The sequence below is a fragment of the Sus scrofa genome, chromosome 1 (genome assembly GCF_000003025.6).
Source record: "Sus scrofa isolate TJ Tabasco breed Duroc chromosome 1, Sscrofa11.1, whole genome shotgun sequence".
NCBI classification, from domain to species: domain Eukaryota; kingdom Metazoa; phylum Chordata; class Mammalia; order Artiodactyla; family Suidae; genus Sus; species Sus scrofa.
Window position 1 is genome coordinate 112978877 of NC_010443.5, and position 25286 is coordinate 113004162.

The window sequence follows — 25286 nt, forward strand, 5'->3', positions numbered from 1 at the left end:
TTTTTCAACTTTATTGAAGTATAATTAACAAATACAGTAATATTTTAAAAGTGTACAATAATAAATTTGACATGTATACCATGTGAAATGATTATCATAATCAGGTTAATTAACACATCCATCACTTCACATAGCTACCATTTTCTGAGTGTGGTGAAAACTTCAGTCATCATTATTATTCACTGTTTATCTAAACAAACCAACTGTCAACCACTGTAAAAAGATGACATATTTTGCATTCCCAGAGACCATTCCCTTCTTCTCTATTTTACATGTTCTTGCCAGTTTATTAAAAAAAAAAAAATTCTGATCTTGCTTCTTACAAATTCAGCATGTCACTTTAACCCAGCAATCTTACTCCAGCAAAGTTACTCTACAGAAAACCTAAAAAACTACAAAAAAAAAAAAACCCGACAATTTAAATGCCCATCAACAGAGCACTAATTTAATATACAATGGAACATTATGAGAGTATTAAAAACAAGATTTTTCATGTGCTAATATGGAAAAAACTGAGATGTACTATTAAATTAAAAAACCTAAAAATCAAATTAAGAAGAAGGAAGAGGCAAAAACTGCCTGATATGATCCCATTTTTTTTAAAAAAAGGAGAGACATATGTCATAATAACGTATGTACAAAGAAAATTTCTGAAAGGATTTATAATAAGCTATAAACAGTTGCTATCTCTGAGACACCAGGCTTAATGGGAAGAAAGGAAAAGGCCTTTTAAGGTCTCCTTTTATATCATTCTGAAGTCTGAACTCTTTAGATATATACAAATTACTTTTGTGATAAAAGTAAAACTAGTTTAGGAGTTCCTACTGTGGCTCAGCAGTAATGAACCTAATTAGTAACCATAGGACTCAGGTTCAATCCCTGGCCCTGCTCAGTGGGTTGAGGATTCAGCATTGCTGTGAGCTGCAGTACAGGTCACAGAAATGGCTTGGATCTGGCATTGCTGTGTCTGTGGTGTAGGTCAGCAGCTGCAACAGCTCTGATTCGACACCTAGCCTAGGAACTTCCATATGCCACAGGTGTGGCCCTAAAAAAAAAGTGTAACAAGTTTAAGTCTAAAACATTTGTTTTTGTATTAAGACATTGAAAAAAGGAATGGATACACTTATAAACTGCTTCAGTATATTATTTTTAAAAGAGAGGGGGAGAAAATCACACATTTTGAGTCTCCAGTAAAAGATCATTTAAAGATGGGAGGTCCCTAGTGGCTCAGTGGGTTAAGGATCCAGTGTTGTTACTGCTGTGGCATGGATTCATTCCCTGGCCTGGGAATTTCCACATGTCATGGGCATGCCAAAAAAAAAAAAAATCAACGATGCATTATCAACAAATATTAGAGAATAGCCTAATCACACCAGCGTCCATACACAGAAATTTGCCCACTAGTCAATACTTTGTAGAAACTATTTCAAAACCTCTTTTCTACCTTACACTTTAAATTATAAGCTGCATTACTGAAAAGATAAATGATGTATCACCAGGTTTCATTGTACAAATTCTAAGTTGACTCCAGGTGTGTCTTCAAGACCCAAACTTGAAGAAATCTAAGATATCTAACTCAAAAGTATCCCTTGAATATAATCAGAAGAAAAGCAAATTTCCTTGTCAACTTTCTGGTTTACTCCTATATGAATTTTCAGTGTATTTTTCTATCAAAGTATTCCATCTGATTATTAGCTACAATTTAACAGAGCAGTAAATATATGTTACACAGCTTAAGGGTATTTCTCATTTCTTATGGTATCTCCTAAGTTTCAATTTCTTCTTTCAGACAGAAGCCATGTCTGATTCTTTTTTTTTTTTTTTGGCTTTTTAGGGCCCGACCTGCAGCATATGGTGGTTGCCAGGCCAGGGGTCAAACTGGAGCTATAGCTGCTGGCCTAAGCCACAGCCATAGCAACGCCAGATCCTAATTAACCCACTGAGCAAGGCCAGGGATCGAACCTGCATCCTCATGGATACTAGTCAGATTATGCCAACCACTGAACCATGACAGGAACTGATTCTATTTTAATTGCTTGCATCAAATGAGTACAGAAACCTTTTTGCAATTGGCAAAGCTTTCTGTCAAGGAGTTTTCTCTTATGCCTCAGGTAAGCTTCAGAATTCTTAGTCAATGTTTACTTTCCCATGTGTAGAAAGAACTACTGAACTTTCAAATTTCCTTCTATTACTAAACAATAAATCTAAATTCCTTAGAATTTTCCTTTATAGGAATCTAAGCTGGCATTATTGAAGGTACTTCAAGTTCAAAGATAATAAAAGGTACATGTTAAAAAGTAAAACAGACAAAATACAATACTTTTAATTATTTTCCTGGATCTTTTAAAACAACATCTGGCTCCCACCCCCTTTGCTTTTTAGGGTTGCACCCGCAGCAATATGGAGGTTCCCAGGCTAGGGTTCTAATTGGAGCTACAGCTGCTGGTCTACGCCACAGCCACAGCAATGCCAGATTGGAGCTGTGTCTGCAACCTACACAGCAGCTCATAGCAACACCGGATCCTTAACCTGCTGAGCGAAGCCAGGGCTCAAACCCGAAACCTTATGGTTCCTAGTTAGATTTATTTCCACTGTGCCACAACAGGAACTCCAACATCTGCCCTTTTATACCTTAAAAAACTGTTTTGTGTACATAAGGTGAAGAGAGGATGAAACAGGCAAAATATACCCCACTCTTAGGCCAAAGAAATACTAAAAATTTATAAATTAGGATTATTAAAAGGCTATTTCATGGAGGAGAATACAATGCTTCATTTATATTCCTCTGAATTCTTGGCCTATTGATACTTACAAGGAGGTGGCATATAATGACGACAAGATGACAGCGAGGCTTGTGGAGGGGGCTGGGGCTGGGGCTGCGCAACCATGCTTGATCCATAACCATCTATTGATAATGGCTGACTTGGGGCAGCAGCAGCAGCCTGATGGCCAAAGATTGCAGCTCGGGAAGAAGAAACAGGGCAGCAGGGGTCAAATGCAGATGCTCCATGAAAACCACCACTTCCATGACTTCTGATACCACTGTTGCTCAGGTCTACTGGCAATGCCTGCTGTATAAAGAGGAACTATATTTTATCTTTCTCATGTTTGGTCAAAACATTGTTTCATGTTATACTATAAAAGTACTCCTAATACAATCCAGAAAAATAGAATCTATGAATTTAAAATGGTAAACTTTTTAGTGGGAAGACCTACTGAGCACCAAGAAAATGATGTTTATCTTGGATTATAAAAATTATAGTGCTTTTACCCTTAAAATCGATAATCAATTTTTAAAAATCAAGTGTGAGATCATGCTATAAGATGAACAAAAGTTAATTAACAGATATTTTAAGATCTGCTTCTCTTCCATTACCTAGATATTAAGAGATAAAGAAGCTTTAAAATCATACATCCACATTCTCCTTTACCCTACAATTCTGATTGGTAAACTTTTTTTTTTTTTCATTTTTGGACACCCCATGTTATTTGGAGCTCTCGGGGCAAGGATCAGATCTGAGGTGCAGTTGTGACCTCAGCCACGGCTACAGCAATGCCAGCTCTTTAACCCACTGTGCAGGGCCAGGGATCAAACCCCCATCCCAGCACTGGCAAGACACTGCTAATCCCACTGCACCACAAGAGGAGCTCACTGATTGGTAATTTAGCCAATTGCCAAAACATATAATCGTACCACTGAAAACATTGAAGATTCTAGATAAAAATGTGTCCTATTTTGTAACTGTACACAGAAAGCATTCAACTGAAACTCTAATAGTGCAAACTTTATCCACAATAACAAAGAGCGTAAGATTATTCAAGCTAAATCATTAGCTAGCTTTGCCGCATTAACTTTTTCACTTAAAAAAAAATTAAACCATGATTCTTTTTATTAGGAATATAATTTTTATATGATTTTTATTTTTTCCATTATAGTTGGTTAGGAATATAATTTTAGGGAAGGCTCATTTACCAAGTTGGGAAATCAAAGAGCCAAGATTTTATCTGTACTCAAAAGTAATTAAGTTTTTCCCCCAGAGTACTCTGAAAAGTCTTAAGTAAAACACTTTACCTTCTACTCTAGAGCAGATTACAGAAACGAAATTGTTTTTTCATAGTCTTAAGTATTTTAAATACAAGACTTTGCTTAGCATTCAGTGTAGCTGTAATTTTTAAAACGTGATTTAAGAAAATAAAGACATCATATACAGAATCATGTACAGGAACTGTTCAATACTAGAAGCTGAGAAGCCAGAGGTGAAGAAAGCTAGGGTAAAGGGCTAAGTTCCCCAGTGGTCCTGTGAAGAACTGTAGTGGTCTTTGCACTTAAAAAAGAAATATCTTTTCCTTTTTTTTTTTTTTTTCCTATAAAAGGCAGCATGGTTTTTGTGCTTTCAATGACTTCCCAGCTCAGAGAATAAAAGAAATATAAAGAACTCTGGATGCTACAAGGAAAGGGTTGTGGTGGTACAGGAGAAGATGCAAGAAGATAAAAAGTAAGGGCTACTCTTGTCTTCCACATTATGTGTCTACAATCAAGCGAATGCCTTAGCCTCTTTTGAGATGGCAAGAAAAAACACATGCTCCCAATTCAAATTAATAGGGTTTATGAATATTTTTTTTTCTTTTTAGGGCCACACCTGTGTAATATGGAAGTTCCCAGGCTGAGGGTCGAATCGGAGCTGCACCCGCCAGCCTACACCACAGAGACTGCAACGCTAGATCCTAGCTGCATCTGTAACCTAAACCACAGCCTGCAGCAACACCAGATCCTTAACCCATTGCGCAAGGTCAGGGATCAAACCCACATCCTTATGGATACTAGTCTGGTTCTTAACCCACTAAACTACAGTGGGAACTCCCAAGGATAATATCTTAAAATTGTGAATTACTACTTATGGTTCAAGTCCATTCTGTATTTTCCTATTTGGGCTAAAATTTGGCAAATGGACTGGAATATCAAAATACTATGAAGAAGAGCAAATTTCCTATTTTCTTCTCCAGTTAGTGATTAAGAACACTTCCAGAGTGTGAGTAAAGTAGGGTGAAGGACCTCCTAGAAGGACTTGAGAGTAAAGGTAAAAGTAGAAAATAGGGGAAAAACCAACAAAGAAGACTCTCTTCTTCCCAATTCCAGCAGTTCATTCAATTCTTATGTTAGAAGGAAAAGGGAGGGTAAGCAAAGTAGTACAGAAATGGCAAATAATACTTTATATAGACTATAAATAATGCATAACACTATTTAAACTGTTCTCTCAAAAGAGAAAGTTACACCCAAAGGAGTATCAGGCTATAATCAAGTGACTACTGCAACTTCTCTGCTGTCAGGGCTAATCCTCCCCTACCTTTCTCTGCCTATCTATGACAATCATAAGAAATCCACAAAATTATAAATACTCAGATCAGTTTGCTTCTCCCCAACTTCCAGCTGTATCCACATAGGTGTCAAATGGAGACTATATGAGGCCATCTCATGAGCATGTGGCCAATTACAGATTTCTACAAATATCTACATGAATCTCAAACTGTTCATATCTCTAAAACCCCACTCCTTGCTTTCCTTCATACCCATCAAATTACCGAATGCTTGATCCTGCTAATTTTCTTCAAGTTTTGTGTTCATTCCAAATACTCTACTTATAGGTAGGCACGTAGTTTACATCTATCTGTATTTCAAGTAAAGCAGAACAGTAAAAGAGATTCTACTTATAATTAACTCAATCAGGTTGCTTCCTCATTCCCAAGAGGTAGAACAGGTCTAGACAATCATGAAATGTTAATACTTAGAACTGTTAAAAAAACAATACATCACCACAAGTCTCTTCAATCATAATAACTCTCAGTAAACCTTTTCAAATTTCCTTCTGATATCAGCAGCAGGATTTTTTCCTTAGGAGAACATCCTGCTTGATTTCTTAATTATTTTTAATTTGTCACATCCAAAAGAGATAACCATTAGAAATTTAAAAGATGAAGCAAGTACTCTAGGAAAGGTCAGAGGGTAAAGCAGCTGCACTAAATTTCTTTTTGACTTTTTTCTAGCACATTTTTCTTTTTTACCAGATCTATCAGTTATAGTTTTACTTTTAAATTACATTTTGTTTTTTAAAATATGCACCAACCAGATTTATATCATGATTATACAGAGATGACACAGCATAAGTTAAAAGAACACATAATACTTCACTTTACTCTGTGTGATCACAAATACTAATTTAATATTATTTGACATTTCAAGCACTAATAATATCAACTAATTTAATTATAATGTTTTGCTGACATTTCAATTTCTCACAAACTAAAAAAGTTCATCTGCTCCTGAGAAACTATGTTACAGGTTTGCATCTAAAAAGAGTAATTACTTCTAGCTAAGTGGAGATTGTAGGGAGGCTCCAGAATAGGAGGTAGAAGAGGAAAAACTAGGAGAATTTCCCAATTTCTCATGAATTGGGTTGACGATGCAGTTTCAACACTTTGCTTGGGATAAAATCTTAAAGATTAGATTCATCTGTATTTAACTAAAATCACCAAAAACTATGCCAGAATAAAAAACAATTCACTTCCAATTATCCATATTCCTGACCCCCTCATTCAGTTGCAATATTTAACACCATGAGGAAATCCTCAATACTTAAAAAAAAAAAAATCACAGGAGTTCCCATCATGGCACAGCAGAAACAAATCCAACTAGGAACCATGAGGTTGTGGGTTCAATCCCTGGCCTTACTCAGTGGGTTAAGGATACAGCATTGCCGTGAGCTGCTGTGTAGGTCGCAGATGTGGCTCAGATCTGGCATCGCTGTGGCTCTGGTGTAGGCTGGCAGCTGTAGCTTCAATTAGACCCCTAGCCTAACCTCCATATGCCACGGGTGTGCCCCTAAAAAGCAAATAAATAAATAAATAAATAAATCACAGATCACTAAATTAGGCCACTTTGCAGGGGGAACAAGAATGACTTACTTAGTATATAAAATTTATCAGTTTTTTTTTTTTTCTCCTGAAGGAACCAAAGTTTTTAAAAATTACAAATTCAGGAACCACATACCTGGTCATGGTAGCTGGTACTAGAAGTACTATTTGCTCCACAAGGTGCTTGTACTTGTGGAGGTCTTTCCACAGGGCAAGTGGGATCACTAAAGGAGGGAGAAACTGGGACAGCTGGGTGGGCAGTATGATGATGGTGGTGATGATGCTGAAAATGGTGGCCATGCTGCTGAAAGCAACTTGTGTGTGGATGTCCTAATGCATGGTGATTCTGCGATGACCCTCCACATGGTGAGTGCTGGGGACAGCAAGAAGGTAACCTTGGCATTGCAGGAGGGCCAGTTTCCGTTACAGCACTAGATGCAGTTCTCCTTGAGTCATCTTGAAATGAAAAAATGCACAGATCAAATATCACTGTGTAAAAAACATGTACTATTTTATATATGTGTATATATGTATAAATAAGCAAATAATAAGAAATGCTTAGTAAATTCAAATATCTGTAAATAATAATGTGATACAGTCATATTCTTAACACACGTATAATTTCAGGTAGTGATCTTCACTGGGATTTTCCTGAAAGCCTTAATCTTTAGGAGTCTTGTATTTACCATGATATTTAAATATGGCAAAAGATCATCTTTTCCTAGGTCATAATAAATGATTAGTTTTAGGAGTTCCCATCATGTCTCAGTGCAAACAATGTGACTAGCACCCATGAGGATGCAGGTTCAATCCCTGGTCTTGCACAGTGGGTTAAGGATCCAGTGTTGCTGTGACCCATGGTGTAGGTCACAGATGTGGCTGCATTACTGTAGCTGTGGCATAGGCCGGTGGCTACAGCTCTGATTCAACCCCTAGCCTGGGAACATCCATATGCCTGCCGCAAGTATGGCCCTAAAAAGTTAAAATAAAAATAAATTACAAAAAAAAAAAAAAAGATTAAGTAAATAACTAGTTTTATTTTATTTTTTGCTTTTTCTGTCTTTTTGCCTTTTCTAGGGCCACTTCCCACGGCTCACAGCAACACCGAATCCTTAGTCCACTGAGCAAGGCCAGGGATCGAACACGCAACCTCATGGTTCCTAGTCGAATTTGTTAACCACTGCGCCACGACAGGAACTCCAATAAATTATTAGTTTTAAATTGAAATTTAACAACTCTAAAATGCCATGTGAGTCCCTTCCATTAAATGCATCAAGCGAAGTTTCATCTCCTGAACTCTATGAGCCGCTACTACTACAAATCATTCCTATATAATGAAGACTACTATGCACTCTTTAAATTTTTTTAAATGATTTTTATTTTTTTCCATTATAGCTGGTTTACATACTTCTTAGAACACAACCACCCAACTCAGAGCATATTTAGATGTTTCACTAATTTCCAATATCTTTTCCATTCCTCTGGTCACTCAACTTGGACACAACAGAACATAAGAAATGGTAAGACTCTACTATGTGAAAATTTAAAGGTCTCTTAAAATAAACTAGTGACTCAGTGTTGAACAGGGGGGAAAAGAAACATGGAGTCAGATGGGCCTGAATTCTAATCCTAAGCCTGTCTAACCGTGAGCAATGTGACCTTAGCAAAGTTATTTAACCTCATTCTTACTTATTAAATGTAGCAATAATTGCCTTGCATGGTTGTTGTTAGAAAACATGATAATCTTTTAGGTATGAAACATCTGAGTCCTGGTTATGCTCTCTGTCACATGTCTGGAATTATTTTGATAGCATGTTTTTCCATGCCAGAAGAATAGCAGAAGTGCCCCCAGAAGATCTATCTTGTTTCAAACTCCTCTAAAAAAGGGCACCCTTTCCTCAAACTACATAGAAATTTCATAAAACAGATAAAAATGGAAATAATTTATTTTAAAATTATTAGAATTAAATTAGAAGAGTTAAAAACCCAAACTCCATTCTTCCTTTCCACTTTACCCACCTGACTCCTGAGACACCTCCTCAGAATCCTTAGGATTCTGGAGTACCACAATTCTAGCCTTATTTCTAGAGTAACCAATACCAGGGAGATCCTGCTCTAACTTAGCTCACAGGTCATAGCTATTCTCTTTGGGGCCAATATATCAATTAAGAATCTTCTGGTTATTTATAAATAATACAAAATTCCAACCAAGACTGGCTAAAACAATAAAGGGAACTTAAATTTTGATGAAGTCTAATTTACCTTTATTTTTCTTTTGTTGCTTGTATTTTTGGAGTCAGCCATTTAATTCTCCCCAGTCTCTTTCAGTTGAGCTACAATAGCTTGGTAACAAATAGCACACAGACTCAAATATGAAGTCATAGTCCAATTCTAATTGGGACTACTTTGTTCACATATGATGTTTACTCTAAGAATACACTCTTGCTAACACAGCTAAAAATCTTAAAAACAATTCTTTTTCCAAGAGTCCCTCCCCCCACTCTTTTTTTTTAAACACACCTCCTGTAGAAGTACCAGTCATAATATTGCTTGTAAGAGTAGCTGAAGTCTCTGACACTGTGGAGGGTTGGCTACTAGTGACAGCTGAAGCAGTATCAGAGGCCTGCTCAGAGGTAGATGGATTTGAATTATTAATGGAAGCGCTTGTGGTTTGTGATTCCATTCTTGAAGAAGTGGTTGGTACTACAGTAGGTTCTACAAAATACAAAATGTTTATTTAGCATTTCTAAACAAATTAGGTAATGAGTTATATTCTAATAAGAGCTATACATTTTATGATAATTAATAAGGCAAACTTAAAATATGAACCCTCTAAAAAGTACAATATATAGCTAAAAAAAGCTTTCATAAAGTTAAACTGTCAACATTAAAATACGTTACTGTTATTGCAAAAAAACCCTAATACATATATGCTTATTCCAATAATTCAGAGGATTAACATAGTTTTTCGGGGTAACTACGTGACTTTCCTGATCACAAAGAAAAAAAAAAAGGTAAAAGTCCCTCTGCTGTGTTTATACACACTGTTACAGGTTGTTAGAATAGTATTACTAACTGTACTTTCTCTGGATTTCTCTGTGGATTTTAGAGTCTGATAGCTTGGAGAGCAGTTCTGATTTCACCACTGACAGTGTGATCAAGGATAAATTAATTAGGCACTCTCCACTTCTTCATCTGTAGAAGTGGAAAGGTACAGAATTTCTTCATAGAACTGTTGTTGGGATGAACAGACCTCACATATATAAAGTACTTTATATGATGCTTTACCAACAGTCATTTAATAAACATTAGATTTCTTTTTCACATGCCTTTTTTATGTTCCTCTCCTCAAACTTTTGCAAGAATTCATCAGTGCTTTCTAATAAAAATTAAAGTTTTGCGGTAGAAATTAAAAGAAATTTCAGGCAGAACTTATAAATGAGTTACATTTTAGACTCTGATTGTTGAAAAATAAAGAATAATGGGAGGAGTTCCTGTTGTGGCTGAGTGGAAACGAACCCAACTAGTACCTACGAGGATGTGGGTTTGATCCCTGGCCTCACTCAGCGGGTTAAGGATCTGGGGTTGCTGTGAGCTGTGGTGTAGGTCATAGACTGGGTCGGATCTGGTGTTGCTATGGCTGTGGCACAGGCTGGCAGCTGCAGCTCCAATTCAACCCCTAGCCTGGGAACTTCCATATGGCAAAAGTGCAGCCCTAAAAAGAAAAAAAGAAAGAAATCTGTCCAAAGCATAGTCACAACAATTAGACCTGAAAATAAGTGACTCTGTTTTTTCGTTTTTGTGTAGGTTTTTTTTTTTTGCATTTTAGGGCCGCACCTTTGGCATATGGAAGTTCCCAGGCTGGAGCTGCAGCTGCTGGCCTACACCATAGCCACAGCCACACCAGATCCTTAACCCACTGAATGAGGCCAAGGATCAAACTTGCATCCTCATGGATACTAGTTGGGTTCGTTACTGCTGAGCCACAATGGGAAGTCCCAGAAGTGACTCTTTAAATGTGATACAGATTGAGAGGACAAGCTTTTCTGAACAATGCAGCACAGCAGGCTGATTCCTGAAACACAAATTATACTTGTTAGTCTATACGGTACACTGTACTTTGGATGCTTAAAAAAATACATTTGCCTAAGCATAGAAAGGAAAGGGAGTAACCTCTATTTGCAGTTTATCTCAGTTTACCTATCTCAGCAGTATTGACATTTTTAACTGAATTATTCTTTGTTGGGGATGGGAACAGGATGGAGTGGGCTGCCCTTTGCATTGTAGGACATTTAGGAGCACTCCTGGTCTCTACCTCTTAGATGTTAGTAGCTCTCTTCCCCAACTGTGGGAACCAAAACTGTCTGCAGGTATTGCCAAATGTCTCCAGGGGCATAAAATGGCTGCCAAGTAAGAACTGCTGGTCTAACTGAAATACTTAAGTTTTGGATTTATTTTCAATAAGATGGAAGCTTCCACTAAGAGAAACCAGTAGGAAGAAGGGGGCATCTATTGATCACTGGAATACTTTTAAGCAAAATGTTAAAGTTTTCTGGTTGAACTAATTCTGATGGGTTAAATGGCTACTCTGCCACCTTTTCCTACTTTACTGGATGGTAGGTGTTATGTGGGAAAACACACTAAAAGTTTCCAAAATAATCAACCAATATTTAATTAACTGAGTAATCTTTAATTAATCTCTTATATTAACTACTGTCTCGCAGATAATTTATGGTGCTCTAAAACAAAAACTGAGACACTGTTGAATAAAATGCAGACAAGAGGAATAAATTATCTCTTCAAAAGAATCTTAATTCTAAAGGAATGGTGCTGTGAAAGTTATGATCATCCAAAATGCAAACAGCTGATATAAGAGCTGACTGCACAAGGCCCCTAACTCTTTCTACCTACTGAATATATCCTTTTTCCAACTGACAGCTAACACTAAAAGCTAATAAATTCATATATGGCTTGCTGTTTCCTTAAGGAAATTATGATTGATCATTTCCTTCTAGAATGTAACTAGTAGTATCTGAAGATAAGTCTCAATATCACGAAAAATTCATGTATGTATTCATATATTCATATTTGCTACCCCTTTCCCTAACCAGTATTTTCCAAGGCTAACTTTGTTTTCACAGTTATTTGGGTGCAACTGTAAGCCAAAACAAGACACTAAAGCTGAGCAAAACAAAAGGTAACTGTAATATTACAATGAAGGATAACATAACTTTTAAAAGCAAATTCAACATCTCAAATAACCAGATTAACCATCTAATTCAGTTACATTGCTTTTCTGTTCTGTGTTTTAAAAGTATTGTTTCTATCTTTCATAGTAAAGTTAAAGTATGACAACAGTATTACAAATGAAAGTAATATGTAAGTCTGAGAATATATCAAACTACCACTTGTAAAAATATGCTTTTTTCAGAGAAAGTAACTACTAAGCAATGAAATAATATCCAGAAAGAATTTTTAGACACAATTTACAATCTGAAGGTTATTATATTACTTGAAAAATAACATTAGGATATCTGACAACTTCCCTGTAATTTAATATTATGTTACCATTAACCAGCAATAGGAGTTTCTAGCATATTGATATTTTATCCTATCAAATTTTCTGCTTAATTCTACACTACTAGTATTCCAAACTCACCATCTTCATCAACAGTAAGGTCCACAACTTCTGCTGCATTCTGCCTCAAGGGCTGGATAACAGTAGAAATCCTACTGCGGTTTCGTGGCTCCTGTGGCCTACTTGTATGAGAACTTGAACCTTGGCTCCAGTGAGATCTGGAGTGGCCAAGGGTCGAACGAGACCTTAAGGAACAACAATATCAAATTAGTAAACATGAAAAACAAGCAAAATTTTTAGTCAACTAAGAAGTGGGCCACACATGCAGCACATGGAAGTACCCAGGCTAGGGGTCGAAAGCTGCAACTACTGGCCTACACCACAGCCACAGCAACATGGGATCTGAGCTGCATCTGCAAGCTATACTGCCACTCATGGCAACGCCAGATCCTTAACCCACTTAGTGGTACCAGGGATTGAACCCACATCCTCATGGATACTAGTTGGGTTCATTAATGCTGAGCCACAATGGGAATCCTACCTAATAAATTATAAGGCTATCTTACAAAGTAAGTAATGAAATTCTCCATGCAAAAATAACCCAAAGTAATAATCGTAATATAATTAAAAATTATGACTAGCATAATGGCTACCTCTCAATAAACATTTGATGAATTAAATATTCAACAAATGTCTACCAACTGACCTGGAAATGAAAAATGATATATTAGACCACTCATTGGTATAAAATACAGGATCCTATTCAAAAATGCTCCTTTCTTTTCAATGGTTATTTTGAATATTCACCTGGGTTATAATCAATTATTTACATTTTATGGAAATAAATTATTTAAAATTATTCCCCATAGATACAGTAGCAAAAATATCAACGCCCTAAACATTTAGTAATATCCACATGATCTATGTTTAGTCCAAATTGGATTTGCAAAGCACGGCTTTGGGAGTTCCAAACCAGGCTGAGTGTCCTAAACGAGATTCAAAGCACCAGAGACATTTCTTGCAATCACGAGAGGTAAAGACAGTCGTAGCTAATTTACTAGTTTGTCAGCTATTAAAAAACACCATCTGAGCCGCGTTACACTTTTTTTTTTTTTTTTTTTGTCTTTTTGCCATTTCTTGGGCCGCTCTCGTGGCATATGGAGGTTCCCAGGCTAGGGGTCCAATCGGAGCCGTAGCCACCAGCCTACGCCAGAGCCACAGCAATGCGGGATCCGAGCCACGTCTGCGACCTACACCACAGTTCACGGCAACGCCGGATCTTTAACCCACTGAGCAAGGGCAGGGATCGAACCCGCAACCTCATGGTTCCTAGTCGGATTCGTTAACCACTGCGCCACCATGGGAACTCCCGCGTTATACGCTTTTAAGGTATGTAGTCACAAGGCTTCAACATCGAAAGTTTTACCATCTTTTAATTATGTATATTGTAATAAATTTCTTACAGGCATACATTTTATTTTTAAAAAATTTAAAGGATTCCTTATAATGATGTGGACTAAGGGAACAGAGGGATAGTATGTAGAAAATGCAGTCCTAAGGCTCTAGGAGAGAAAAATAAATGTTTTAAAAAGCTGCAGCTTATGAAGTTGGTTTTTCTCTCGCCCAAGCTGAATGTAAAACTGCTTATAAGCTTATTTTCAGCATGTATGGAAAGAACAAGCCAGATCCACTAACATACAGTAATCAGGGGTATGAGCTTGACCATTTAGAAAAGAATCCCAAAGTTCAAACTGGCCTGAAAATAGCCTCGGCATGTACAGAGACTAAAAGTTTAGAAAGAAGTTCAAATTCTAAAATGAAATTTTCTGAAGTGGTACACCCACCATGGAAAACAGTATGACAGTACTTCAAAAAACTAAATATAAAACCACCATATGACAAAGCAATCCCATTCTTGAGCATATATCCAGAAAAAACTTTCCTTGAAAAAGACACATCCACCCCTATGTTCATTGCAGCACTACTCACAATAGCCAAGACATGCAAACAACTCAAATGTCCATCACAGATGATTGGATTAGGAAGTTGTGGTATATATACACAATGGAATACTACTCAGCCATAAAAAAGAACAATGCTATTTGAGCAACATGGATGGAACTAGAGACTCTCATACTAAGTGAAGTAAGTCGGAAAGAGAAAGACAAATACCACAGGACACCACTTATACTGGAATCTAACATATGGCACAAATGAACTTTTCAAAAGAAAAGAAAATCACAGACATGAAGAACAGACTTGTGGTTGCCAAAATGTAGGGGGAGGGAGTGGGGTGGGCTGAGAATTTGGGTTTGATAGATGTAAACCATTGCCTTTGGAGTGGATAAGCAATGAGATCCTGCTGTATAGCACTGGGAACGATATCTAGTCACTTAGTATGGAGCACGATGGAGGATAACGTGAGAAAAGATTGTATATATGTATGAGTGACTGGGTCACTTTGCTGTACAATGGAAAACTGACAGAATACTGTAAACCAGCTATAATGGAAAAAATAAAAAACATTAAAAAAATAAAATAAAATTTTCAAGTAATAGGAATATAGAGGTTAAAGCCTAATACAGTAAAACAAACAGACCATCATATTCCAGCAAGAACTGTATAGATTAAGGCACGAGAGTAAACAAATGTTTCAAGATGAAATGGTTTTAGATAAGGAGAAAGACCATTTAAAATTCTTAAGAAACCAAGAATTTTTTTTTTTTTTTTTTTTTGTCTTTTTCCAGGATTGCACTCGTGGCTTATGGAGGTTTCCAGGCCAGGGGTCCAATTGGAGCTGCAGCTGCCAGCCCATGTCAGAGCCACAGCAACATAGGATCCGAGCCACATCTGCGACCTACACCACAGCTCATGGCAGTGCTGGATCCTCAACCCACTGAGCGAGGCCAGGGATCAAACCCACAATCTCATGGTTCCTAGTCAGATTCGTTAACCACTGAGCCATGACAGGAACTCCACTGTGTGTCTTCTTCAAGATCACTATCACTATGGTAAATGCATCTCCTTGACCATTAAGCATCTTCATGACAAGAAAGCTCTCTGGTTCCACAGGGAAAAAGAGAACAGTTCTCTTTCTCCTGAACCACTTCAACAACCCTTACACCCAATCAGTGTTGAACCAAAGGCACTATGGCAGTCACAGGATAACTGTGGCATATACCGTGAACTATCAATTTTCCTCAGAGTCCAGGAAAATCACTGAAAATTTAAAACAATTATGGACATATTATAGAGTGCTCTCTTCCGTGATATTAAAAGTAGTACCCCAATGGGCAAGTAGAGAAGCATATTCTAGGTATGTTTGTAACATGCTTCTGAAGCAAGAATGTCTTTTTAAAAAATCAGTAACAAATTAAAATTAAGCAAATACATTTCTAAATTCATTACAGCACAAAAATTACAATGCATCCATAGGTTAGTTTGGTGTATCAAATGAAAGAGAGGAATACTTTACTTCTTCCCTTACCAACATTTGTAATCAACTAAAGCACATGGTAAATATAGTATTAGGGTCTCTCTCTCTCTTTTTTTTTTTCCTTGGTCAAAGTGATTTTCAAAAGGGCAATGCCATTTCTAGTTATTTATCAAAACGAATGAGGATTTTTCATTTAAGGGCTTACATAATATTAAAAGTGAAGGTTAAAAAAATTCAAAAAATACGTTTCCTACTAGGTTGTCCTAATATAATAATACAAATGTCACTGGTACTGATGAGATATCAATATCAGATCCCAATATTTAAGTACTATTCACATCTAAATTCCAAAGGAGTTTGTGAACTCTCTGAAATTGAGTTTGAAAACTCAGTTTTGTAAAACACCATGTAAAACTGCTGTTTACCAAGAGCAATGACTATTTTTTTTGGCTGCACTTGTGGCACGTGGAAGTTCCTGGGCCAGGGATCAAATCCATGCCACAGGAGCAACCCAAGCCACAGCAGTGACAACACTGAATCCTTAACCCACTGTGCCACCGGGGAACTCCCTACACTTACTGTATACTTGGGGTGCTTAAAAAAAATACTGATCCCTAAGATTCTGGATCTGCTGGACTATGATTCAGAATATATTTTATAATCTATGTGGATGACTATAATGCAGCTTAATCTGACAACCACTAATCCAGTTGCTATAACATACTCGAACTAGGTCAAAAAAAAAATGCAAATACTTGTAGCATAAATATGTCTAAATATTTATATATGAATATAAATATATACATAAATAATTTTTTTGAGAGTTAAGTTTTATTTGGGGCAAAATAAGGTCTACAGCCTGGGAGGAAGCACTTCAGACAGCTCTGAAAAAATCACTCCAAAGAGGCAGGGTATGGTCTATATATGATTTTGGTGAAATGGGGAGGTCCATGCAAGCAAGCACACATTTTGGAGAAGGTCACTGCTAGTTTTGTGAAGGTTACTGCTAGTCACAAGGAACAGACATCATGAAGGATTTTAGTGCTTTTCTAGATATGAGGAGATGCCAGAACTGGACTCATAAAATCTTCTCCTGACAATACCTATCTGAAGATGTGTTCTGTCAGTTTTTCCAGAGCACAGAGTACCTCACTCCTATTCTTCACCCTGAGCTTCTTTCAGGGTGTGCTAAGGGTCAGGAGCTGCAGTGACTCATGATTTAATCTATGCAGAGGCATATGGCAAGTGCCAATTTCCAGTTCACACTGTTTGTCCCTTTGGCCCTGTGACCTGATGGAATGCAGAACTTGTTACAACCCATTTGTTTTGTGTCCTCATGGTGTTTCCTCATCAAAGACAACAGTGGCCTGAACTCACAGGAGGGCAGCCTGGGCCCAGCTGACAGTTCTTTGGAAGGGTACATGTGAAGTATAAATGCAGCACCACTTATACAAAGGGAGCACCAGGACACAAAATTTATATATATATATATATATTTTGTCTTTTGTCTTTTGTCTTTGTTGTTGTTGTTGTTGTTGTTGTTGCTATTTCTTGGGCCGCTCCCACGGCATATGGAGGTTCCCAGGCTAGGGGTCCAATCGGAGCTGTAGCCACTGGCCTACACCAGAGCCACAGCAACGCGGGATCCGAGCCGCGTCTGTAACCTACACCACAGCTCACGGCAACGCCGGATCGTCAACCCACTGAGCAAGGGCAGGGACCAAACCCGCAACCTCATGGTTCCTAGTCGGATTCGTTAACCACTGCGCCACGACGGGAACTCCCAAAATTTATATTTTGAATTTCAAACATACGACTAGGAATTAAAATCTTACCGATAGCTTTCCCCAACTGTTACTATCTCCACTTCACTGTCAGTTGAGGTAACATTAATTTCTTCATTGGCAGTGACCTGGGGAGTGGAGGAAGCTTCTATCACCACAACATCTTCATCAATACTTCCTGAAAACAAAAAGCAAAAACATTTAGAGGGCATATGCCTGTCAGCTAATTTATAGACAATTATTTTTATTTTGACTTTGAATATCACAATCCATTATAAAAGTAGAAAATCACATCTGCCGAACTTTTTTTTTTTTCTTTTCTAGGGCCACTCCTTCAGCATATGGAGGTTTCCAGGCTAGGGGTCTAATCAGAGCTGTAGCCACCTGCCTACACCACAGCCACAGCAACTTGGGGTCCGAGCCACATCTGCGACCTACACCACAGCTCACGGCAATGCCGGATCCTTAACCTGCTGAGCAAGGCCAGGGATCAAACCCGCAACCTCATGGTTCCTAGTCGGATTCGTTAATCACTTCGCCACAACAAGAACTCCTGCCAAACTTTTTAAAACCAGAGCTCACCACACATAGTGAAATCAGTACTTATTCACTTAATGTGCACATACTCCTGATTACTTCCTCTTATGATTTTTGTTTCTTCTTTAAAAACTTTTAGTAGTTTCCATATGAATTTGTATAATCTTATATTGAGATAGTAACACTAATATCTAAAAGTACTGATATAAAATTTTATGTAAGATATTTACATACTATATTAACTCTTTAATATCGAAAATAAAGATACTATGCTCACTGTATGTTTTCTTTGTTTTTTTAAATGTGATATGCTATTTTTTTAAGAAACACAGTAGACTTTTAGTTTTGTGCTATAAAATGTGTTAATATTTTTGTATGTGTTCTTTTATATAATAGCCTAAGTTTGGAAAGTGCTTCCTATTTAGAAGATTGTACATATTTGGTTCAATGTGTTTCCTTAATTATTTACCTTATCTAGAACTAATTTTTATTTATGGCACTAGATAATATATTATAAATAGAATCTGGCCCTGCTAAGTTAAACAACCCGAGGCACACACAAAAAGAGTGTATGATTCCACTTATGTGAAGTATTTAAAGTAGTCAAATTCATAGAGAAAGTGAAATGGTGGTTACAAGGATTGTGAGGAAGGGGGAAAGGGAGCTGTGTAATGAGTATGGAGTTTTAGATTGCAAGAAGAAAAAGTTCTGTAGATTTGTTTCACAGCAATGCAACTACTCTTCTTTTAAAAAATTTTTTTTTTTTTTTTTTTTTTCTGCTTTTTAGGGCCATACCCAAGCATATGGAGGTTCCCAGGCTAGGGGTCAAATCAGAGCTAGTTGCAGGCCTACACCACAGACACAGCAATGCAGGATCTGGGCCACATCTGTGCCCTACACCACAGCTCACAGCAATGCCAGATCCTTAACCCACTGAGTGAGACCAGGGAACAAACCCACAACCTCATGGTTCCTAATCAGATAGGTTTCCGCTGCACCACAATGGGAACTCCCAATGTGAATATTCTTAAAACTACTGAACTGCACGCCTAAAAATGGTTACAACAGTTAAAAAGAAAGAAAGAGAAGGAGAGAGGGAGGGAGAAAGAAAAGTTATGCTCAATTTCTTCTCTTGCTGAATTTTTTAAAAATCTAGGGCTGAAATGTCTTTTTTAAAGCATTCTTCTCTCTTCATTACTATTATCTGTCAATATAAAGGTCAGCCAACAGTTTAAAAGTCATGTTTTTGATAAGAATTTTCCCATAAGAATATTGAGAACTTAACATTTTACCTACTTTAGGTGTATATTTTACTGATTTTAGTATATATATGGAGCATAACCATCACCTCAATCCAATTTTAAAACATTTCCAATACCCTCAGAAGATTCCACAGCCCTATTTTCAGTTAATCATCATCCTTCTATCCCCATCCCTACACCTCTACAACTAATCTGCTTTCAGTCATTATGGATTTTTATTTTCAAGAGCTCAATATAAATGAAGTTATACATTACATACACTTTCCTATTGGCTTCTTTTACTGGGTGTACTTATTTTGAGATTTATTCATGTTGCTGTGGATTTTTTTTTTTTTTTTTTTTTTTGGTGTTTTTGCCTTTTCTAGGGCCGCACCCATGTGGCATATGGAGGTTCCCAGGCTAGGGGTCTAAGCGGAGCTGTAGCCACCAGCCTACACCAGAGCCACAGCAACGCGGGATCCAAGCCATGTCTACGACCTACACCACAGCTCACAGCAACGCCGGATCCTTAACCCACTGAGCAAGGCCAGGGATGGAACCTGCAACCTCATGGTTCCTAGTCAGATTCATTAACCACTGAGCCACAATGGGAACTCCCTGCTATGGATATTAATAGTTCATTTTTACTTATTTATTTTTATTTTTTGCTTTTTTAGGGCCTCTCCCGCGGCATATGACATTCCCAGACTAGGAGTTGAATCGGAGCTACAGCTGCCAGCCTACACCACAGCCACAGCAACGCCAGATCCGAGCCGCCTCTGTGACCTCCACCACAGCTCATGGCAACATTGGATCTCCAACCCACTGACGAAGGCCAGGGACTGAACCCGCATCTTCATAGATACCTGTCTGCTTCATAGATTCCTTTCTGCTGAGCCACAACAGGAACTCCATTAATAGTTCGATTTTATTGTTGAGTGGTATCCTATGAATATATCACAATTTGTTTATCCATCTGCTTGCTGGACATCTGATTTTTTCTTACTTTTGGCTATTACAAATAAAGCTGCTAGAAACATTCATCTGTAAGTCTTCATACATTCATGTAATTTTTCTTAGGTAAATACTTAGGAATGTAATTTATGAATAATATCGTAAATTTACATTTAGCATTTTTAAGGAAATGCCAAATTGTTTTCCTAAGTGGCTGTTAATTTTTACACTCCCACAAGGAAAATGAAGGCTCCAGTTTCTCTACATCTTCACCAATTACTGCTATTGTGCCTTTTTTATTATGGCTGTTCTAGTTCATCATATATAGTAGTACCTCATTGTGGTTTGATTTCCATTTTTATGATAACTAATAATGTCAAATATTTTTTCAAGTGTTTATTAGACACTTTAATGAAATCTCTAGTCAAATCTTTTGTCCATATTTAACTTGGAACTTGGTCTTAATGTTGAGTTTTAAGAGTTCTTTATAGGTGATCCTGTTGTGGCTCAGTTGATTAAGAATACAACATAGTGTCTGTGAGGATGCAGGATCAATCCCTGGCCTCACTCAGTGGGTTAAGGATCCGGGATTGCTGCATGCTGCAGTTTAGGTTGCAGATGCAGCTCGGATCAATGTTGCCATGGCTGTCGCATAGGCTGTCAGCTGTAGCTCTGATTCAACGTGGGAACGTCCATATGCTGCAGGTGTGGCTGGGGAAAAAAAAAAAGTTCTCTCTCTATTTTTTCATTTTCTTAATGGTGTCTTACAAAGCATAAAAGTCTTTAATTTTGATGAAGCCCAATCAGCAATTACTTTAATAGATATTTTTGGTGACCTTTTTAAAGAAATTTCTGCCTAACCAAAGGTGACTAAGAATTTCTTCTAGAAGTTGTATAATTTAGCTCTTACATTAGGTTGGTAATCCATTTTAATTTTTGTGTCTGACATAATATAGAAGGTCTAAATTAATTTTTTTGCATGTAGAATATACTAAACTCTATTTTGATCCTTAGGAGATTCAGGTTTTCCCAATTATTCTTCAGGATTATAAAGTCAAGGGGAAAGCAAAATTTCTGAGATTTGGACTGGACTGCCATTAAGCAACACTAACAAAGCCGTGTTATCTCTATAATGTATATTTTTTCATTCAAGAACATATCTTGCCATACCAAAGTTATATTTATAAACCTCTAGAAAAACTGTAGGGTTTAGTTTGATGTTAACTATAACTTTCTATAAGTTATGTAATTTTCTTCATAGAAGCCAAATAATACTCCCATTGAGATTAATCTTGCTTTACTCTCTCTGTTGCTCTTATAAATAAGCTCCCTGTTTCATTATATGTTCTACTAATATGCTGGTATTCCATTGATGCTGTATATTCATTTTTACTCAACTCTTACAGAACTCTTGCTTGACAACAAATGGATCAACTTTTTTCTTACTGAGGTATGTACACCATCTACATTTCTTCACTCGAGGTACCATTCCTAGATAACCTAGAATTTCATCTCTAATAAATCTCCTCCTTTAAGTATCTACACTACTTAAAAAACTGACCAGTATTTGGAAAGGTTACAAGCCCATGACAAAGATCTACAACTTGCTCTCCTACTCCAGAGAAGATAAAGCAGGCACTGGTAAATCATAGAGCCAATAAAAGATGATCTGATTGAAGAAACAGTAATTTTTATTTTTTTGTCTTTTTGCCATTTCTTGAGCTGCTCTCACGGCATATGGAGGTTCCCAGGCTAGAGGTCGAAGCAGAGCTGTAGCCGCCGGCCTACGCCAGAGCCACAGCAATGCGGGATCCGAGCCGCGTCTGCAACCCATACCACAGCTCATGGCAATGCCGGATCCTTAACCCACTGAGCAAGGCCAGGGATGGAACCCGCAACCTCATGGTTCCTAGATGGATTCGTTAACCACTGAGCCAGGATGGGAACTCCAAAGAAACAGTAATTTTAAAAATATTTCATAATATTTCTATTTTGGAAGTCTTGCAAATTATTCTATCCATTAAAAAGACAAAAAAAAAAAAACAAAACAAAACAAAAAAAAAAAAACCAAAAAACTGGAGTTCCCGTTGTAGCACAGCAGAAACAAACCCAACTACTGCCCATGAGGATGCAGGTTCCATCCCTGGCCTCACTCAGTGGGTCCGGGATGTGGCACTGCCATGAGCTGTGGTGTAGGTCACAGACACATCTCGGTTTCTGCGTTGCTGTGGCTGTGGTGTAGGCCAGTAGGTGCAGCTCAGATTTGACCCTTAGGAGAAGGATCAAGATGGTGGGAGAGTAAGACGTCACGCACACCTTCTCCTACAAACACACACAAAAACCCACAACTACATGTAGAATGATTCACACAGAACATCTACTGAACGCTGGCAGAAGAACTTAAACCTCTAAAAAGAGCAAGAAACCCTCCATATAACTGGGCATAATAAAAGCAAAAAAGAAAGAAATCTGACCTTAGCCTGGGAACTTCCATTGCCACAAATATGGCCTTAAAGTTAAAAAAAAGAGAGAGAGATGTGCAAATTTTTAAAGAAGTTTCTAAGTTTTAAAGATTACACAGGATTTCCTATTGTGGTGCAGCAGAAACAAATACAACTAGTATCCATAAAGATGCAGGTTCAATCCCTGGCCTTGCTCAGTGAGTTAGCAATCTGGCATTGCCATGAGCTGTGGTGTAGGTCACAGATATGGCTTGGATCCTGTGTAGCTGTGGCTGTGGCATAGGCTGGCAGCTGCAGCTCCCATTAGACCCCTAGCCTGGGAACTTCCATATGCCACGAGTATGGCCCTAAAAAGAAACAAATAAATAAAGATTATACACATAGACATGTTAAGGTCAAACGTATTTTTAACAGCATAAATATCTTATAGGTAGAGAAAAACAAAATATCAGCACTCACGTGGCTACTTAATATTCTCAATTCAATTTCCAAATTACTTTTCTAATTATTCATAATTACATGCACAATATAGATTAAAATAAGAGCACACAGGCAATCATATATTTAAAACAGCATTATATATCAAAATAAAGCATCATGGATTTTTTTAAATTTCCCTTCTTGTAACCCACCAACTGGACATCATCACTTTACATGTAGAAAAGCTACATCTGCGTATGAACTCTATTAGTGACTTTTCTCCATGTGTGTAGACATGAAATTTCTTTACAAGTCTGTAAAAAATATCACCTAACATCATTAAGCACCTTTTACATAGTTAAGCAAAGATAAATGTAAATGTAACATTTTGAAGTAACAATGATAAATGATACAAAGCAAGCTTTGTTAATGCATTAAAATTCAATTTATATAATTTTTTATGAACACAGAGACTGTATAGCTACAAGTTATATAAATAACTCACTTAGGCACTGCTATTTTATCAGTTAAACATCAATTTTCTAAAAGGAACATTTACAAGCAAAACTTGAATACATAAAATCATATAACAATCATAATAGGCAAAATTTTGGAATCTCTAGAATGAAAATTATTTACTTATTTATTGGCCATACCCACAGCATATGAAAGTTCCTGGGCCAGGGATCAAATCTGAACCACAGTTGCGGCTATGTAGGATCCTTAACCCTCTGTGACAGGGGTCGAATCAGAGCGGCAGCTGCCGGCCTATGCCACAGCCACAGGAATGCAGGATCTGAGCCATGTCTTCGACCTACACCATAGGTCATGGCAACACTGGATCTTTAACCCACTGAGTGAGACCAGGGATCAAACTCACATCCTCAAAAGGATACTAGTCGGGTTCCCTACAGCTGAGCAATAAAGGGAACCCCTCCTGCTGTATGTACTTTTTAGTATGTCATGAGGAAAGTAAAATGTAACAGCCTGGGTGGTGTAACAATGTTTATAAAAACAACAGCTTCTCTGACAATTCTTCAGGAACTAAAAAAGAAAAATGCTGGTAATCCTGGTTTCCCTGTGCCTTAAGTCCAACACATTGCCAATAACAAGACTAGCTTCCAATTTGTGAGCGCATACTTTGTCCCATGTAGAATATTCTGCATGTCTAGCTCCATAAAGAAACTTAAACTTCAGAAGTCTAAATGACTTGTCAAGCAAATGTAAGCGAATTTGGAATTAACACTTAATTCCAATTCCAAACTCAGTCTCTATATAAAGTATTATCACCATGCCATAACTAGTTGGTGCTAGTTATTATCAAAAGCATCTCCCTGCTACTTACTGCCTTTGCTACTGCTTCTGTCTTGTGCAATCACAAAGTAACCAAAATTTTAACAACCTTGACCTTGAAAAACTTTGAATTTCCTTCAGGACTCTTCTACTGGGTTATCTGTCCAACAAAAACGAAAACATATATGCAAAGAATCTGTACCCAAATGTTCATAGCAGTATTATTCACAATAGTCAAGTACCAGAAACAATTAAATGTCTATCACCTGACAAATGGGTAAACAAAATGTGGAGATCCCTGGTGGTTCATTAGGTTAAAGATCTGGCAATGTCACTGCCGTGGCTCTGATTACTGCTGTGATGTAGGTTTGACCTCAGGCCTGGAAACTTCTGCATGCCATGGGAACAGCCGAAAAAGAAAAAAAAAAAAAACAAAAAAACAAAATGTAGCATATCCATACAATGGGATACTATAAAGGAACTGAATAATAAATAGAAAGAAACCAATTGCTGATACCTGCTACAACATAGATGAACCTTGAAAAATCATGGTAAGTGAAAGAAGCCAGACACAAGAGACCACATATTGCTATTATTTTATTTATATGAATGACCAGAAAAGGCAAGTCTATAGAGACAGCAACAGATAGAAATTGTGTGAGGAAGCGAGAG

General features: G+C 37.4%; 1 protein-coding gene across 9 annotated transcripts in view; it reads right to left on the reverse strand.

The window, feature by feature from the left end:
• The window catches only part of RNF111 (ring finger protein 111), a 98141-nt gene that overhangs the window by 17411 nt on the left and 55444 nt on the right, over positions 1 to 25286 (reverse strand). For 6 of the 9 annotated variants that reach the window (XM_013992925.2, XM_013992922.2, XM_013992924.2 and 3 more), the window contains exons 3-7: positions 17759 to 17885; positions 12569 to 12732; positions 9430 to 9624; positions 7046 to 7365; positions 2813 to 3071 (exon numbers count right to left, since the gene is read on the reverse strand). In XM_013992925.2, the coding sequence (XP_013848379.1) occupies positions 2813 to 3071; positions 7046 to 7365; positions 9430 to 9624; positions 12569 to 12732; positions 17759 to 17885 (1065 nt within the window). The remainder of the gene's footprint in view (positions 1 to 2812; positions 3072 to 7045; positions 7366 to 9429; positions 9625 to 12568; positions 12733 to 17758; positions 17886 to 25286) is intronic. The other 3 variants (XM_013992923.2, XM_021073569.1, XM_013992927.2) reach the window with 1 other exon arrangement.